We start from the raw sequence: 19,708 nt of genomic DNA, 5'->3' as shown, positions 1-19,708 counted from the left end.
TCCCAGAACTATATTCTTTATTAAAAAAAAAAAAAAATACACACACACACTTAAACACATACTAGCCAGCTGATAAAGAGGACTTATTAAGGACTCTAAAGTTATTATCTGGCCCACCCAGTTCATCTTGCAGAAATAAATAATGTATACTACAAAGGAACAAACCTAAAAAAAGAAAGTTACTATTAGTGAAAAAGGAGGAATGTTAATAAGAAAAAAGGGAATGGTAGCTTTATTTGATGACTAGCATATTTTAACCCAATTGGTCTGGAAAAATCAAAGAATACATTAATTGCACAATAAGGCAACGCCACCATAGTCCCAGACTCTAATAAATGACCTCATTTAGGGAGATTAAAAAAAAAACAACAAACACTAAAGAACTCATTGCCTTTTAGAAGACTCAATTCTGGAATTCATTTTTAAAGATGCGTTGAGTCCAATCAGCTTTGAAAAAACATGTTATTAATAATTAGCTTTTGCCAAATATTTGAGAAATGATTTGCTTAATAAGAATGATATGATCAGATCACTTTACTACACAGTTCTGTATATGAAATAGTCTAAAACAAAATTAAGTGGTACAAAATAAAGATTTAATATTAACATATATAGTATGTAAATGAATTTAAACTTCTTTGAAGTTTAGAGCAAAGATACCTATTTCCTTCTTTGAGAACAGAGAGAGAAATATGAAGTAAAGTGAAAAACAAATCTATACCATGGCATACAATAATCATATAAATATTAGTACTGAAAGGCTGTGACTCTAATTCTCTAGGAAAAAAAGTCAACCAAAAAGGCCCTCCCACGGATATAAAATTAACATTGCCGTCTTTTGGCCTGTGAAGAAACAACTAAAATATTCTTAAAGCACAAAGGACCTGGAAATGCACCTAGATTTAGAATTAGAATTAAATTTGAGTTAACCACTGAGAACTACACAAGTCTCAGAAATGAAGGATGGTGCAAAGCCCAATTACTTTTCAAGTAAAAGAAAGGCTTTGGTAAGAAGAAGCTTTTCCAGAAAGAAAAACCTAGAAAGATGGACAAAGAAGGTAAATTCAGGGAATGGAAGTGCTGGTAGAAGAGAATAATATGTAAGGAGTAAGCTTCTGAGACAACCTGAGGTTGTGAGATCTCTTCTAGGATATTTAGTACTCAACAAATACAGCCCCTGTTACAATTTCGCCCCCTTGTGGGCCCAAGTGCTTCTAGCCTGGAATATTAATATCTAAGTAACTTTCTCATACCTTACTTTTTGTCCTGAAAGCTTTAAACCTTAAATCTCTGAAAACTATTAATTTCTCCCTTTTCTATGGCCCCTTCTGACAATGAAGTTTATCCTCCACTAATATCCCCTAAATGTTTCCTTTCCTCTTTCAATATAATTTAGAACACCAAATAAAATTTTTTAAAGAAATAAAAATAAAATTTTATAGAATTAAAATATGATAAGGAACTATTAAACTTAGACAAAAATCACTTGAAAAAATGACTTGGTACATGGAAAGCATTCTATTTAAAAATCATATTGAAAATATTCAAAAGTTGCAAGAAGAAGGGAAAAAATGAAGCAATACTATTTTGACTAGCGAATTTCTTGTTTGTTCTTAAAGAAAATCCAGATAATAAACTATCACATTAATCAATTTACTCTACCCAACTGATAAAAACTCAGGCTACCGAGTAATTGACAATATGTTTTCATCTCTTTACAAGATGGTTAAAACAGCAGTTACATGAACAAAAAGAGATTTACTTTATTTTTTCGGTCATCAATGTTTAAGAACTCCGCATTTGACACACTATGTTTTGTTTTGTTTTTTAGGATTTTTAAAATTTATTTTCAGACAGAGGGGAAAGGAGGGAGAGAAACATCAGTGTGTGAGAGATACATGGATCTGTTGCTTACTCTGGGAGAACCCAGCTGACATGCTGCAAGGACACTCAAGCAATTCTGTGGAGTGGCCCACATGGAGAACTCAGCACTCCCACTAACAACCCACACCAACTTGCCAGCCATGGGAGTGAGCCGTCTTGAAAGTAAATCCTCTGGCTCCAGTCAAGACTTCAGATGACAACTCTCATATCTTGACTTTAACCCCATGAGAGACCCTGAGCCAGAACCACTCAACTAAGCCACCATGACGTTCCTAACTGGCAGAAACTGTGAGGGATAATAAATGTTTATTATTTAAAAAAAAAAAAAAAAAAAAAGGATACGAGAAAAAATAGAAAACTCAAATAGACTATAACTATAAAAAAACTTGAAATGTTTAAAAAAAAACAAACCCTGTTGAGCCCTGGCTGCTGTGGCTCAGTGGATTGAGCGTCGCGACGCCTTCGAGCCAATTGTCGCTGGTTTGATTCCCAGTCAGGGCACATGACTAGGTTGCACGTCAGGTCCCCAGCTGGGGGCGCGAGTGAGGCAACCACACAATGATAAAAAATAAAAATAAAAAAAAAAACCCTGTTGTCCACCACCCCCTGGGGAAAGTCGTACTCCCAGACAGCTTTATGGTTCAATTTTAATAAGTTTTTAAGAAACAGGTAATACCTAGCTTTTACAAGTGGTTCTTTGTACAAAATAGTAAAAGGGAAAGCTGTCCAATTTATTTTAAACCATAATCAGAATGGCCACTGAACATGGACAGTACAACAGTGTTACAACCAAATTTCACTTATGAGTGTACACATAAAATATTAACTAATCTATTTTAAACACACACACACCCCTATCTGCCACCCCTTGGATGTGACTATTAGTAATTAAAGTGTAAAAAGTTAAGCATGTCTCCTGCTTTTCTAACAGAAAATGCAGTTAGAGTAACCAAATAGCCCTATTTACTGAGGGAAAGCTCCCCTTTATAGAAGAATGAGACATATTGTACGATGCCATATATGTATATAAAACACATACACACTTAGATATATGAAACCCTGAAAAATGTAAACACATGTATGACAGATCAAAAAGATGTATGTTACAAATACACAAGTACTTAATGCAACGCTAAGGAAGAAGAATGAAACTGGAGGTGATGTATAAGGGAAAAACACACAAAAACAGACATATGCTCACAACTAAAAAACAAACGTAAGAACTGATGATGGAGTTGGGCCATAAATTAAGACCCACAAGTGGGGAAGGGTCTAGTCAAGGAAGTGGGGAGGGGTCGAGTCAAGGAACTGGTATAAATGACCCATGGTAACGGACAACAGGGTGGGGGCTGATTGTGGGAGAAGGGGTGTTGTGTGGGGCAGGGGAGAGCAATGGCAGAAAAATGGGATAACTGTATAGAAAAAAAAGAAAAAGAAAAGGAACTACGGGCAAGTGAATTCAGTGAAACTAATGTCCTAAAAAGAACAGAAAAGGAAAAAAATCCTACAGGAAACAAACAAAATCCAATAGCTCAGAAAAAATGACTATTCAATTGACAAGCAACTTGGATTTTTTAAACAGTGCTCTGACTCATTTACTTTTAAAATTGCAATATGCAACATAAGCTTATTAAATAAAGATATAAACATTAATGTATTTTGATGTCACAGTCTACCAATAAGGAAAAGCAAATGAGCTGGAAGAAGTAACAATGAAGCAGACATTTTAGCTATATCAACTCTAACAAGTTTTGTTATAGTTTCACAAGAGGTATACATACAGCAGTTGCTATCCCTGGTGTTTGTTCGCGGGACCAAATGAAATTAGCCACAAGCTAACCCTGAAATTTTAGGTACCTAAAGGAAAACAGCCATGTCAAACTAGCCAAACTAAAATACCATGTAAAAGCACAGAGCTCAAAATTATTTGAAGCAAGTGTTTAATGCTTTCTGGTATGTAAATAGATTGTCCTCAAACCTATACTATTTTAGCTTTTTGGTCTAGAACTGCTATCAAAATGAGTCTAGGAAAAAACAAGTCTAAGTCAGATGACTGCCAAAATAATGTAGCAATATTATTTCCCGTACAAGCATTGAGAGCAGAAGGCTATCACCTTCTCCTTCCACTTCTGTACCTTTGAATACTAATTGATTACACCTTTGTCTAACCTACGGAAAGGAATATAGAGTTAAAATCAGGAATCACAGTCATCTTTGAGCTCAATACAGTATGGCAGAGAAAACTTGTTCAACAAATGTTTGTTGAAAAAAATTACTGATTTAATTAAAAAAAAATCAATTGGTGATTTGTATATATGAATAAACATAATTAACCTTGCAGCTCTTTTGAACAAAATAACCACGTATTAGCACATCTGAAAAAGATAATTCCAAATAAATAAGATCAGTAATTTTTAAGATACATAAGTAAGAAATATATGCAAAATATGTCAATTCACTCATCTCAGGTACATCTGAGCTGAATAGAATATCTGTCTCTTATAAATGGATATATTCTTATCCTTACCAATCGGGGATTCTGGAGTTAGCCCCATGCTTTGAAGCAATGCTTCGGCTTCTCTTCTTTTTTTTTCAAGATCTGATTCTTCTTGCACAAGAGCAACTGCTTCCTTCTTCTGATCAGTCTAAATTTTTTAAGTTAAAGACTCAAGTTTACATATGATATACAACATTTCTGTTTGCAAAAAATGTATTTTTAATACACATTATACTCATTAAATGAAAATCATTCTCAATAGAGTTCTAGTAAGTAATCTCCGAATGATATGTACCAAATTAATCTATTTTTCTATGTAATCAAAGAGCCCCCACAAAAATTTCCCTAATAGGTAACCTCTAAAAGTACAGTCAACTTCTAATTATCTACAGCATTAAATTGCTATCCACTGTTAGGAACTGTGAAAAGCTCCCCCAGTGGCACAAAAGCTTAGATATAAGTATCACAATGCTATGGGGGAAAAAAAAACAACTGGAATGATTATTTTTTAAAAAACATATTTATTTTTAGAGAGAGAGCGAGGTAGGGAGAAAGAGAGGAAGAGAAACATGGATGTGCCAGAGAAACATTAATTGGTTGCCTCTTGCATACTCCAACCAGGGATATGGCCTGCAACTCAGGCATGTGCCCTGACGGAATCAAACGACCAACCCATTGAGTCAGGGCAAGAAGGAATTACCTAAAAGGCAACAAATTTTAACTAAATGGACTATTTGATTTGTTGAAAAAGGTATGAGTACCTCAAACTTCTGTATGAAGTTTTCATTTTATTTACGTATTCAACTTTAGGTAAGGTTAGTTGTCAAAAATGCATCTGGGGAAAATTTTTTAAAAATTTTTGTAAGCTATAGGTATTATTTTTATGATAAAAATGTGGTTGGATTTGGTAAAATTCAATTTTGCATAGTTCAAACCATTTTTTAGTTAAATTCTTGCTAGCTTTTAGAGATTTATAGTTTTAGCAAAATCTTCCAGTTAAAACTAGATAAGCCTCAATATTCTTAGTTCATCCACATTTCAAGTGAAACTGAAGCCTTCAGAAAAAAAGTTCTATATATACAGTAGTGCCCCTTATCTTCCACTTTCTATGGTTTCAGTTACCTGTGGTTAACCTTGGTCTGAAAATATTAAATGGAAAATTCTAGAAATGAATAATTTATACATTTTAAATTGCATGCCATTCTGAGTAGCATGATGATATCTTGCTCTGTTGCACTGTGTCCAGCCTGGGATGTGAATCATTTTCTTTGTCCAGTGTATATACTAACCCCTGTAAGTTACCTGGTAACCATTTTGGTTATCAGATCGACCATCATGGTACTGAAGTGCCTGTGTTCAAGTAACCCTTATTTTATTTAATAATATCCCAAAGTGCAAGAGTAGTGATTCTGGGAATTCGGATATGCCAAAGGAAGCCATAAAGTGCTTCCTTTAAGTGAGAAGGTGAAAATTCTTAATAATAAAAAGAAAATGATATGCTGAGGTTAAGATCTATGGTAAGAATGAATATTCTATCTGTGAAATGGTAAAGAAGGAAAAATAAATCTGTGCTAGTTTGCTGAGAGAACACATTCACATAACTTTTATTACAGTATGTCAGTATAATTCATGTGCTGCATAACATTTCAGTCAACACCAATATACCACGGTGGTCTCATAAGATTATAATGGAGCTGAAAAATTCCGACCTCCTAGTGATATCATAGTGCAATGCACTAAGTACATGTTTGTGGTGATGCTGGTATAAACAAACCTACTGTGCTGCCAGTCTTATAAAAAAAAGTATAGCACATATAATTATGAATAGTTCGTAACACTTGATAATAATAAATGACTATGTTACTGGTTTATGTATTTACTATACTATACTTATTATTATTTTAGGGTGTACTATTTCTACTTATAAAAAATAAGTTCACTGTACAAGAGCATGCATATTATGCCAGCAGCAGCCTCATACATCTCGTTTACCATGTATGTACATGTATGTACTGTACTGATTTAATGTCACTTTGTTCTGTACAGTAACATGCTATACAGGCTTGTGACCTAAGAGCAATAGGCTATTCCTGATACCTGCAGTGGGTAGAAGGCTCTACCATCTAGGTTTATGTAAGCACCTATGATAGCATACAAGGATGAAATTGCCTATAACAAGTTTCTCAGAACACAATGAGGTCATGAAATGGTGTCTGACTGTATTAGTTATTGTTGTTACTATGCCTAATTTATATATTAAACTTTATCATAGATACATATGTATAGAAAAAAACACAGTATTTATGGGGCTTGGTAATATCGGGGGTTTCAGGTATCCCCTGGGGGTCTGATCCTATCCCTTGCAGATAAGACCACTGTATACCTCAAATGACTATTTCAACGAGATAACTATTACTCATACAATTGTCTGCAGTGAATTTTGTTAGTCATAATATTCTGTAGCATTTTAACTTAAAAAATTCAGAAAACTTTATCAAAATAGCCAAATAGGTTATATTATCAAGCTGACACTTTATATAACATATTAGTAGACTCATTTTTTAATACTATTATCTCTTGTAATGCTTTATAACCTTTTGATATATAAATCATGTAATAGATATCCCTTAGAGTCCACTTATGGCCATCCATAGAAAACAAAAACCTAATTTGTTCTCAGCATTGAAGGCCTTAAAGCTAAAGATACTACTTTGTAATGGTTCTGCTGATCTGACTCATGCTTCTACCATTAGCTTTTAAAGAAATAACTAGCTTAAAGCTTCAACCCTCTTATAATAATGTATCACAGAAAGCTTCAGAATACACTAGAAAAATTCTTCAAGTATAGGCATTAACAGCATTATCACAAGGCCATATACAAATTGTATCTTTGATTTTTCTAATATTAATTTTTATATTTTTCCTAAGAGATTCCTATAAGTCTTGGCTATTGTTTAGGCTAACACAGGAAAACTTGGTTCTAATGTCACACCTGGAACAAATTATCTTACACTGGCCATTAAAAACATATCTGTGATGAAAGCATACATAGTTACCTGAAGAGTATCTATGGGGATAAATGTACATTTCAACAGAGAAGAAAGTAAAATATCTCCAGCTTAGGGTCAATATATATTTGCCGTGATTAAATGGTGATGCCAAAAATCAGAAGATGTAAGTACCTGGCCCACCTGTTCCATAGTAGCAAACCCATTACTTAGTAAAAATATTTCAATGACTAATTCATGATAAAGGAGATAAAAACAAATCCCCTAATCAAATAATTTCTTTGCCATTAATACCCTCTTTACAAATTATTAGCAGTGCAGACTAGTAAAATATTATTATTAGTTCAGACTAGTAAGTCAGAAATTCAAACTAAGTTATGATATACTGTATATGCCATGTTTTATGAGCAGGTGCTCCTTACTTTATATAATAAAACATATTCCTAGAAAACTATTGGGCTGGCCAAAAAGTCTGCTACATTTTTTCCAGTATGATGGCTCTAGTAGTGCTTAGTTGTCTTTAACTTCATTTAAAAGAATTCTGTTAGATTGTATTGTGACAGCTGTTATATCAGCTTGCATTAAAAAAAACCTCAAAACTTGTTGCCCTGGCTGATGTGGCTCAGCGGTTGAATGCCAGCCTGCGAACCACAAGGCAACTTGTTTGATTCCTGGTCAGGGCACATGCCTGGGTTGCTGCCAGGTCCCCTGTTGGGGGCATGCGAGAGGCAACCACACATCGATGTTTCTCTCCCCACTTTCTCTTCCTTTCCCCTTTCTAAAAATAAATAAAATCTTAAAAAAAAAACAACTTATCAAAATTGGTGAATTTTGTGCAGCCATTTTAATATTGAAGACGGAAGAAGATACGCAACGTTTTCGGTATATTATGCTTTATTATTTCAAGGAAGGTAAAAATGCAACAGAAATACAAAAAAAAATGATTTGTGCAGTGTATGGAGAAGGTACTGTGACTGGTCAAAGTGTCAAAATGGTTTGCAAAGTTTTTTGTACTATTGACATTTTGGCCACATAATTCTTTTCTGTGGGCCTGTCCTATGCATTGGAAGATGTTTAGCAGCACCGCTGGTCTCTACCCAGTAGAAACCATAACAGGAGATAGACGACATGCTCAAAATATCCAAATCACTAAAGTTACAAGTAAAAATGAAAAATGAGTCTTTTATTTTACGGAAGAAATGTAAGACTTTTTGGCCAAACCAATAATTATATATAACATGAACATTTATAAATCAAATCCTAGAAATGCAACTATCTACACGAAATATTTTTACTTAGAAAATATTTTAATTGATCACTTCTGTCATTTTCGGTACTATCTGGGGTTTCAGGCATCCACTGGGGGTCTTGGACCCTTATCCCTCACAGATAAGAAGAGACTACTTACTGTATACCTTGACTGCTTGTATTGACTCTACTCCTATTACTCATGCAACTGTCCGTATTTAATTTTGTTAGTCATACCTGGTTTCTTTAAAGTAAGATTCACCTATGGTGCTATATTTTGCAGTCACAATGGCTGGATTTTTTAACTATTCTGAAAGCTTTACATAAAGGTTAAATAATTGAAATAAAATCCAATTACTTTATATTAAGTTTATTTTTAAAAATCATACATACTTCCTTTTTTTTCCTTTCTTCTTCTTTTCTCTTCTTTTCCTCTCTGATTTGGGCCAACCGCTGCTTCTTACGCTCCAACTCTGCCTTTAATTCACTTTTGTCCGACATGTTTATGACCTTAAGAAGCATGTAATCACATAGAATTATCGTTACACTGGTAAAAGCAGCTCTCTTTTAAAAAATGTCTTCAAGTAAAGAAACGTCTCAAGAGGCCGTGTACTTCAATGCTGTCTAAAGAGAACATATAGACTCTAATTTTAGAATGGAAGTATGTCAGTTTCAAGACTTGAAAAACATTATAAACAAATGTATATAAGAAATATTCAGAATTGAACCTGAAAATGTAGGTAGGACTGAGGAGCATTTGAGGATAAATATGCGTGTCATTACAGAAATTATTATTGATCTTTAAAAACAACAGAGAGCACCTGTGAGTTGACGTGCATATAGAAATAAAATGTATTAAGGAATTAAAATACAGGATGAACTACTGCAAAGAGCAGAAGGGAGGTACAAAAACAAAAAACAAAAACAAAAGCAATATTCAGAGTTGGCCGTAGTAACTAGCACATAGCTCTTTAACGTTCACAGGCCCAAATTTAACACAATATTTCTGGCTCTTAAAACAGACACATGGGTTGGCATTAAGAGCCTTAATTTAGATTATACAATGTAGATTAAATCTATTACCAGAGTTTTGCATTCATTCCTAGAAATTTGATAAAAGCAATGTGCTGTCAAGACACAAAATTGCTGTAAACCCTAGAAGTGCAATGTAATAGTAATACTTTAATAAGCAAAGGACAAAAATAACTATTTACTACCAAATATACCCGGTACTTAGTTACAGTAAATATATGTGTAGTCAAAGCCCCAAAACGAAGTCTGACCGGCTTAACTACATACAGCTGATCGGCCCGCTCATCTTCACAGAAGCCTGAGCCTCAATGACTAAGAACACAGACGTTCACTTTCTTAAAACTCGAAGGAAGAGTGTGTCTCTGGAATTTTGCGCTACAGTCTCCGCATCTGGGTACTTTCCAACACAAATGGTGAGGGAAAACGCTGTCAATTCAAGAAGTAATGACTTTTATTTATAAAATGGAGCAAGGCGAAAAGGAGTCACTTTTCCCCTGGGGTCACCACCAAGAGGGCGCGGTTCAGGGTAGTGCGTCCAGAGGAGGGGACCCGCGCGCGCTGGACAAACCTCTCGGCTCTTCAAGCCACCTCAGAAGGGTCAAGAATACGGCCTTCCTGAGTCACTACACCGGGCTATCCCCGCCTCTGCTTCCCGGAGCCGGCCCAAGCGGCAATGTCAGCAGGAACTCCCAAGCCACCCTCTGAGTCCCGTTGTGAGACACATCAGACAGGAGTCTTGAAGGAAGGACAGTCAACCCACCTGTCAGGTGGAGGGATGGCGAAGAATCCGCCCGCCTGCAACTTCCTGATAACGTCCCTCTCCTTCACCCCGAAGACCAACTGTCGCCGCCACTAGACTAGGGGATACCCGAAGCACACAAAGAGCGATGGGCGGTGGCTGCTACGGCAAGTGCTTAGGGACAAATGGCTTCATCAGAACGAGGTCACTTTCAGAAAGAAAGGGTGGGGCCTTGCTGCAGGGAATTGTAGTCCCTCCGTGATTTACCTGGGTGAAGCAGAAGCCAAGAGATGAGACAAAGGAGCCAGTCGGCCGAAGGGCCCAAAGTGTTTTCGCTTTACCAAAAACTGGAGGACTATTGCGAATATCCTCGCACTAGCTAAGCAACGACCGCCCTGGTCGTACAACTAGACACCACCCGGGCGAACTACACGCCCCAGTTCCAATGGAAACGTTCATGTAGCGAGCAATGCTTTCTGGGAGTTGTGGTTCATGGCTGTCGCAAAGTATTCTGGTACATGTAGTGTTTCATGTAGTTTTGCGTTCCCCCCACTTTGAGGCCTTCTTTCTTCAAAACTCCCATTAGAAACTTTCAGCACTTCCATTTAAAGTATTATGTTCGTTGATCAGTGCTCACAATGTTTTACATTGTATCTTAAGATCTTTGACTCAACATTGGCAGAGTTTTAAGGTTTTCCAGTGGCGAATCTATACATTGCACTGAGCAATTTGGTGTAGAACACTTTTTAGGGTATATGAGGGGAGACTCAAGAAAACCCCAGAATTTATTTATTAAGAATTGTGTATTTATTCTTACACATAAGTACTCTCCCTTTGATGCAATGCATCTGTTAAGACTTTTTTCCCACTGCTCAAAACAGTTTTTGAACTCATTGATTTTGATGCCTTTTAGTGCTTCTCATATTTTTCGTTTCACCTTTCCCTCGTTAGCAAAACGTTTCCCTTTGAGGACTTTTTTCATCTGGAAAACAAACAAAAAAAAGTCACTCGGGGAATAATCTGTGTAAACGGGGTGATGCCATTTTTGGTCAAAAACTGGTCCAATCGTAAATCACCCATCATTCCATCATGAAACGCGCAAATGTGTTGAGTCTTAAAAAAAAAAAAAATCACTAAAACCACTGCATCCTCTCACAATGCCAGCTGGTACACTGATACAGATGGGTTTCTAGAACACTCACCTAGTGGGGGGAAGCCTGTACTACAAGGGGCCTGCCCTCCAGAAGATAATTTCATGGTTTTTTTTTTTGGTGGGGGGCGGGGGGGGCATCTCATATATACCAGTTTTTGGGAAAAAATGCCTAAATGTGGAATCTTAGGGAGAATTTAAAATACAAAATCTAAATTGTGAAAATGTACTGTAACCCCATTCTGTCAAAAACTGTGAGAAACATGAGTGGTAAATGCTCAATACAGTGTACAGGTGTGTTGTGGAATTGTGTACCTGAAACCTGTATAATTTTGTTAACCAGTATCACCCCAATAAATTCAATAAAGAGGGAGGAAAAGAAAGGTACTTGTAAATCTTACTCAGTTTTTACTAGTACTTATGGCTTAAACTTGCTTAGCTCCAGGTTACAGTTTTGAAAATTAGCAATAAAAGTTTCTGATTTTTATATTTATTTTTTTAATCCCCATCTGAGGACATGCTTATTGATTTTTAGAGAGCGGAGAATGGAGAAGAATGGGGTTGCGGAGAGAGAGAGAAAGAGAGAGAAACATCAGTGTGAGAGAGAAATGTCAATCAGTTGCTTCTCACACATGCCCTGACCAGAGATGGAACCTGAAACCTGGGCATGTGCCCTGACAAGGAATCAAACACTCAGCCTTTTGGTTTATGGACCACACTCCAACCAACTGAGCCACACCAGCCAGAACTCTAATTCCTATATCCCCCCTTAAATTTCATTGTGTACACATGGACTATTCATTGGGGCTACAAATAAAATTATTATTGTTGCAAAATAATAATTATAAAATTAATAAGAATATATTAATTCAGAATGGCTGTACACCAAGACAAGAACTGGAGAATGAAGACATAAGTAGTGGTGAAATCACATATCTCAGTTTAGACTTAATCCTGAAGATGGTGTGAATCCACTGGTAGATTTTAAGTAGGATGATGGTATGACATGGTTAGCATATTAAACAAGTGACCTTTTGACATGCTCTGAAGAAAGGCTGATGTGTTTTCTTTGGCCTTCAGACTCATTTCCTGCCTTCTGTGTCAAGCTCTATGCCTGTGGGGATTGACCTCAGCTTCTGTGAGGACTTTTCTGTGTTTGGTATTGTTACAGAAACAGGGGTGTCCAAAAAACGAACCCCAGAGTTTGCAGCTGGGAGATAGGAAAAAGGAAGCAGCTTTCAGGATGCCTTTGCATGCCTGGGGCTAGTGGCTGGAAACTTTGTTGCACAAAGATCCGCTTTGAAATTTCCAAGGCTCAGTAAGATGGGAGGGGTCTTGGACCGTGGGATGGCATGGAAAAAGCCTACAGAGCCTGCTAGGGTTCTGTGAATGGTCAGAACTGGTGGCTACACCCACTGCGTCAGAGGACTTAGTCAGGGATTTAAAAGCAGCTGCAGGCATTTTTAGTGGATGTCTCCAGGCTGCTTTAAGGGAGGCCTCCAGGCTGCTTTAAGAAGGGCTCTCGCTATGCGGTGGTGAGAAGGAGAGGAGTTCCACGCAGTTTGCAGGAACCACGCGGTACTGCATTAAGAGCTGGAGGGCACCACAACACAGACAGACCTCCCTAATCAGAACTGAGTGATTGGCAGCTACCGGTAAAGCTGAACTGTGTCTAGGAAGTAGGAAAACAGTATCTATAACTTTTCTAAAACTAGCCTGGTTTGGTAGGGGGAGGCAGAACTATGTGTTTGTGGGTGTTTTAAAGAACATAAGACCTAGCGGCAGAAATCCGCAAATAATCTAAATACATATCTGTTAAATAAACAGTTCTTCTCCTTTTCACCAAACTCTGGTATTGAGAGTTATAATTGTGGCGGTGGGCAATCGGGCCCCTAACTAAACAGCTTGTGGGTTCTGTTTCAGTCGGAGCAGCCCAGGGGTTCTGTTACATTATGACCAAAGAAAGGCCTATGCAAGGTTATCAGAAGGCAGGTGGAAAGGGAAATTGGGCATCTTTTCCCCATTCTTTCCGTCCTTCACCGATACCTGTCCAGAAGTAACTTCATCCCTGCATGTTTATAGCTCCTGTTGGCAGCCCCTCCTCCATGGCTCTACCTTTCACTGGGCTCTGCAAACTTTATTTCCTCCCTTCGTCTCTTTAGCATCTTCTCTGTAGCTAGTCTCTGAATGCATTGTCAACCCTCATTTGCTCCCTTACTTCTGCTAGTCCTTCTATAAATGATCCTTTCATTAAAGTATCTTCCTTTGAACTATTTGGGTGAATTCCCACTAAGACCCTGACTGATACAGCTTGGATGGAAGGATGGGAGATGAAGAGAAGAGGCAGGGTAGAGAATAGAAGCAGGGAATGTAGTTAGAAGGCTTTTGGATGGAACCAAAAATTACACAGGCATGAGCCAATGCATTAGCGGTGGGAATTAAGAAAAATGGATAAATTGGGCAAATGTTAAGATTGTGTAAGACTTTTATAGCAATGAAGTAGGTTAGGTATCCCAGGTGACCTTCTGAAAACACCCCAAAATACTAGATAAAAATGCAAGATAAAATACCTTTCTTCTTGCTTCAATGATCAGAAAAGTAAGGAATACTTAAGACAAAAGATGGTGGGAACCCAGAGGACATTTGTCTAACCTGATTAATTGCACAGCCTTTTAGGGGTCAGATCACAAGAGATGGAGCCCAAGGCCTATTCTAGACTAGAATTTTAAAAAGGAAACCTCCCAATAAATCCTTGCTGTAAGAAATCTACTCCACTCCTGGAAAACTACCCAACAACTCCGGCACTGAGAGGGATGGGAATGAGGAGGCAAATATGAGAATGTTCAATCACTGGTGGAGCCTCACACTGATTTTTTCAGCCTGAAATTTCAGTACCTGGATGGTCGATAAAAATATGGACTGAAAATTTGATTTAAAGTTGTCCCAGACTTGTCATACACTCAGGTGCCTGGGAGAAGCAATCTTTTTTTATAGGAACCTATCCTTATTCCAGGCCTTGAAGAATTCCACATAGATAAATTTCAAGAAATATGAGCTCAAAAGTCACAAAACACACAAAGAAGGCACAAAAAGCAAGAGCCAACTAACTAAAACAACAGATAGCAGAATAAGAGCCACAAAGACTTCAGATATAGGGATCATCAGACTCAGAATATAAAGTAAATATAGTTAACATGTTTAAAAATAAAAGAAGGAAAAGAAAATATGACTAAAATAGCAGATTATAAAAAGAATCAAGCAGAACTTATAGAAATTAATAATAGAGTGTGTAAAATAAAAAACTCAATAGATGGGTTTAACATAGCTAAAGAGAGCAGTATAGTACTTCCCTTAGACCCAACCTTAGGCCCTGTACTTTGGGATCTTCTCTGGCCTTCATGCAGTCACAAGGAATCTGAATGGCTAAGGATATGGCCAGTCACACGGAGTCTTTATGCTCCCTTCTAGATCATACTCCTGGCCCCATGGACCCTGAAATTCTCAGCTCAAATGGCCCCAAGCCTACTTCTAGTTCTTTATGTAGACCTCTTCCCCAGTGCTCTTCTCCTGAGGGTAGACCGTGTTCTCAAGAGGTGACCAATGAATGGCTTTTGGGGAATTAGGGATGGAATTTGGATTTGTAAGTTGGCTGTCTAAATGTGTACACTTGATACCCCTTACAGTGTGATATGGAGCCGAGAATAGAAAGAGAGGAGTTTGGGGCTGGCACTTAGAGTCAGCTGTCTGTGCCACTGTAACATAGGCTATAGCTTTAGGAATCCAAAGATTTTAAATTCAAACCTGGTCTTCATCAAGATAGGAGGATAGAATATATTTTATTTAATTTTGTTACCTTGATTTCTAATTTTAAATATATCTATATAGCATGTGGCCTTACAATTGTACTCTTTCCAGAGTCCTAGAAATATTAGGGGCAGGTTCAGAGAGAAAAATTGTTTATTAAAAGATAGTATTAAAGAAATTATTTAGAATGAAGTACAGAGACAAAAATGTGATACATAAGAAAGAGTTAGAAACATGGAGGATAGGAGAAGGTCTAACAAGCATCTAATAAAGTTCTAGAAGGAAAGGGGAGAGAAAATAAGGCAGAGGCAAGATCTGAAAAGACAATGGGTGAAAATCACCAATCCACAGATTCAAGAATTTTAATTAGTTGCTAATGGGATAAATGAAATCTAAAATTTGGCACAGCAGAATGAAACTGTAAAATTAAAAAACGATAAAACAACAACAACAAAAACACTGTAAATAAGCCACATGTCCACTAGTTAGTGAATGAATAAATTGTAATATAGCTATACAATGGAACATCACTCAGCAACAGAAAGGACTGAACTATTCAAATTTGCAGCAGTGTGAATGAATCTTGAAAACATCATGCTAAGTGAAAGAAGCCAAACAAAATGACTACATACTGTATGATTGCATTTCTATGATATCCTAGACAAATCAGAACTCTAATGACAAAGGGCCAACCTGTGGTTTGTGAGGTTTGGGATGGAAACAGTGACTGCCAACGGGGCATAAGAGAACTTTTTGGAGTGATGGAGTGTTTTGATTACCTTTGCTTTGTTGTTAAGTTTTGAAATCAGTAAGTGTATGAGGCCTCCAATTTTGTTCTTCTTTTTCAAGATTGTTTTGGCTATTTGGAGTCCCTTAAAATTCCATATAAATATTAGGATGGATATTTCTATTTCTGCAAAAAAAGGCCATTGCAGTTTTGGTTGGAATTGTATTGAAATGGTAAATCACTTTGGGGAATATTGCATCTTAAAAATATTAAGTCTTTCAATGTATGATCACAGAAAATCTTTCCATTTATTTAGTTCTTCTTTAATTTATTTTAGTAGACCTTTTTAGCATTTTTTTTTTCAGTTTTCAGTGTATAAGTCCTGCTCTCCTTGGCTGAACTTTACCTAATATTTGATTCTTTTTGATGCTATTATAAATGTAATTGGTTTCTTAATATCCTTTTTGGGTTGTTCTTTCCTAGTGTATTTAAAGAAACAACAAAATTTTGTGTACTAATCTCTTTAAAATTGATTTGAGAGAGAGAGAGAGGGAGAAAGAGAAAGAAAGGACATTGATTTGTTGTTTTTACTTATTTATGCATTCATTGGTTGCTTCTTGTATTTGCCCCGACCAAGGATCAAACCTGCAATCTTCACATATCAGGACAATGCTCTAATCAACTAAGCTACCTGGCCAGGACCTGTGTTTCAATCTTGTACCCTGTAACTTTGCCGGATTCATTTATTTGTTCTAACAGCTTTTTTAAAAAAGATTATTTAGGATTTTCTGTATGTAATATAATGTCACCTGTGAATAGAGAGAGTTTTACTTCTTTTTGTCTAATTTGGATGCCTTTTGTATCCTTTTCTTGCCCAAATTTCTCTGGCTAGAACTTCCAGTACAATGCTAAATAAAAGTGGTGAAAGAAAGCATGCTTGCCTTATTCCTGATCAGTCTTAAAACTACTACTTTTTAAAAAGGTCCCTCAATGGCAACCCCTCTAAGATCATAGGCAACTCCTCTTCTCTAATTCAACCCTACTTAACAGGGAATATCATCAGCTCTGGGCTCCAGGGACTGTAGACTGATGCTTTTGGGCAGGGAGCTGAAAGTGGTATGGGAAAGATCTGGATATTGGTTGGAATTTCCATTTACTTAGTAAGGAATAAAGTATATGTGAAATCCTTTAACTACTTTCTACCTCTTAGTGTCCTAAAATTTTCATCTCATTATGGTTAAAGAATTACTGGCTAAACAGGGATGTATACTTGTTTTTCAAATACTGAAATCTGATTAAGTAAATAAAGGTACAGCCATAGAATGCAGTACCATTAAAATTAGCATGATAATTCTCTATGAGCTGATGGCAAATGACCTCCAATATAATTTGCAATTGAGAATAAAACTATGGTACAGAATAATCTACACAGAATGATTCCATTTGTGCTAAAAAAAAAAAAATGAAACATATACATGTGTATACTATTTTTGCAAGGACACACAGAAAGTTAGTAATAATGAATGTCTATAGAAGGGGGTTAGATGTCTTAGGATCTAGGGTGAAAGGAAGACTTTTTCCTGTGGCCTGCTTAAATTTAAAATATATATATATATATAATTATTTAACACACAAAAAAACATACTTTTGTTTTATTTCATTTTTAACACTTAAAAAAAAACCCCATTATCAGCATAGATTAGAAATACTATAATGGGTGAAGAAAGGTCAGTACTCTAGATATTATTTAGTTCAAACCATTATGTCATTTCTATTACTTAAACTGACAGGGTTGAGGAGGAGTTATGGTGAGCATTAGTGCTGAAAGGGTTTTTGTTTTAGGTGGGTAGGGGGAAGGAGGGAGAATTTGCATTCTAAATCTTCTTGTCACAGAGCAGGGTTCCCCCAAGGAGATGTGATGGCCTTTGACCATAGAATGATGATGAAAAGCTTACGGGGCCCATGTAAAATTCTATAAGTGGTCACAATTAGTCACCCTGCCCACTGCGTCACAGGCCACAGTCAGGGATTTAAAAATACGGCAGCAGGCATTTTTGTGGGAAGAACCATACGGCTTTGAAAGGGAAGGGAGAACTCCATGCATTTTAGAATGAGGTTTGGAACTCCACATGGTTCTGCATGAAGAGCTGGAGAGCGCTGAGACACAGGCAAAACCTCCCCAAACAGGCTCGAATGATTGGGAGCTGACGGTAAAGCTGAACTGTGTCTGGGAAGTAGAGAAATGGTATCTCTGACTTTTTTATTCTAAAACTAGCCTGGTTTGGCAGGGGGAGGCAGAACTATGTGTTTGTGCATATTTTAAAGAAAATAAGACTTAACAGCAGAAATCCACCATTAATCTAAATCTATATAACCTTTAAATAAACAATTCCTTTTCTTTTCACCAAAGTCTGGTATTGAGAGTTATGCTTTTGGTGGTGGGCAATCAAGCCCCTTATAACTGAACAGCCCATGGGTTCTGTTACATTCTCAGAATGGTTTGTTAGAGCCGATAGAAATAGGTAAAATTTGCATTTGTTTAACAAATTCATATCTAGACTTACACTTGAACTCAATGATGCCAACTTATGGAAATTTTTTTGAAGTACTATGTTGAACATACTGTAGAATTTCATTTACATGACATTGTAAAGCAGGCAAAATGAATCTAATGTAAGAAGAGATGCTATTGAGGTACAAGGGTATTGACTGGAAAGGGTTGTGAGGAGTTGTCTGGGTGCTGGTAATGTCCCATATCTTGATGTGGGCTGGGGTTACACAAATTTATATAGTCTGCAAACAATTCATTATATAATTGTACATTGTAAAATTGTATACCTTTTACAGATTTATATAATCTGTGAAAAATTCTATCTTTAAGAAGAGTCCTCTTTACTCTCTGTTATAGTCAATGAAGAAGTTAAGAAAAAGTAACATGGTAAACTGTGGCCCTTAGACAAATACGAAAACATACAAACCATCGGAAAGATGTAGCATGCACCCAAATTGGAAGAGGAAAGAATGTAAAAGGGTTAGAAATGTGTTCAGTAACCCAGTGATCCAGGCATCTCAAAATATTGAAAGGTCTCCAGTGAGTCTTCCCAAGTAGTTAACTAGCATTTATGACTGTTGAAAACCTTGCGATATGCATCCTCACCGTACAAAGTTTACAGGGAGATTATGTTGTGAAAAAGAAAGTTGTAGCTGCATTTGTGATAGTTTTCTGGTAACTACACTTTTAGTATTCTTCTGTAAATGTCACTTGTTTGTTTATAACTTTGCAAAATGAAATGTACTAAAATTTAAGATACACCTTCCTGTGAATTTTTTACCAGGCAAAGAGCATGTAACCTAGTAGCTTTTCATAAATATTGCAGCTCTATTGTTTTTTCCACATGTTAATTGGAGGTCATCTAAGATTCCACTTTGGTTGCCTAACTACATGAAGTGTCCACCACCTTGCCTCTGTGGCCTTGAGATTGCTCATCTTTTGCATGTTAACATCTCTTTCCATCACTGGCATTTTGAATTAAAAAAAAAGATACCTCTATTTCACCTCCAGGAAATGTACTTGACCTTGTCTTTTAGGAACATTGGCACAACTATTTTCTTCCAACTT

General features: G+C 36.7%; 1 protein-coding gene across 4 annotated transcripts in view; it reads right to left on the bottom strand.

Annotated features, from left to right (window-relative positions):
• Positions 1 to 10,823, bottom strand: part of DYNC1I2 (dynein cytoplasmic 1 intermediate chain 2) — a 59,539-nt gene extending 48,716 nt beyond the window's left edge. Inside the window, exons 1-3 of one of the 4 annotated variants that reach the window (XM_090280730.1) lie at positions 10,676 to 10,823; positions 9,031 to 9,147; positions 4,412 to 4,529 (exon numbers count right to left, since the gene is read on the bottom strand). In XM_090280730.1, the coding sequence (XP_090136856.1) occupies positions 4,412 to 4,529; positions 9,031 to 9,138 (226 nt within the window). In that variant the 5' untranslated portion in view covers positions 9,139 to 9,147; positions 10,676 to 10,823. Of the gene's footprint in view, positions 1 to 4,411; positions 4,530 to 9,030; positions 9,175 to 10,429; positions 10,615 to 10,675 lie in introns of those variants that run through there. The other 3 variants (XM_090280726.1, XM_090280735.1, XM_090280724.1) reach the window with 3 other exon arrangements.
• Positions 10,824 to 19,708: the final 8,885 nt, after the last annotated feature.

This window comes from Furipterus horrens, unplaced genomic scaffold, assembly GCF_987537825.1.
Source record: "Furipterus horrens unplaced genomic scaffold, mFurHor1.1.pri manual_scaffold_1, whole genome shotgun sequence".
Lineage (NCBI taxonomy): Eukaryota > Metazoa > Chordata > Mammalia > Chiroptera > Furipteridae > Furipterus > Furipterus horrens.
This window is presented reverse-complemented; position numbering and strand designations above follow the sequence as displayed.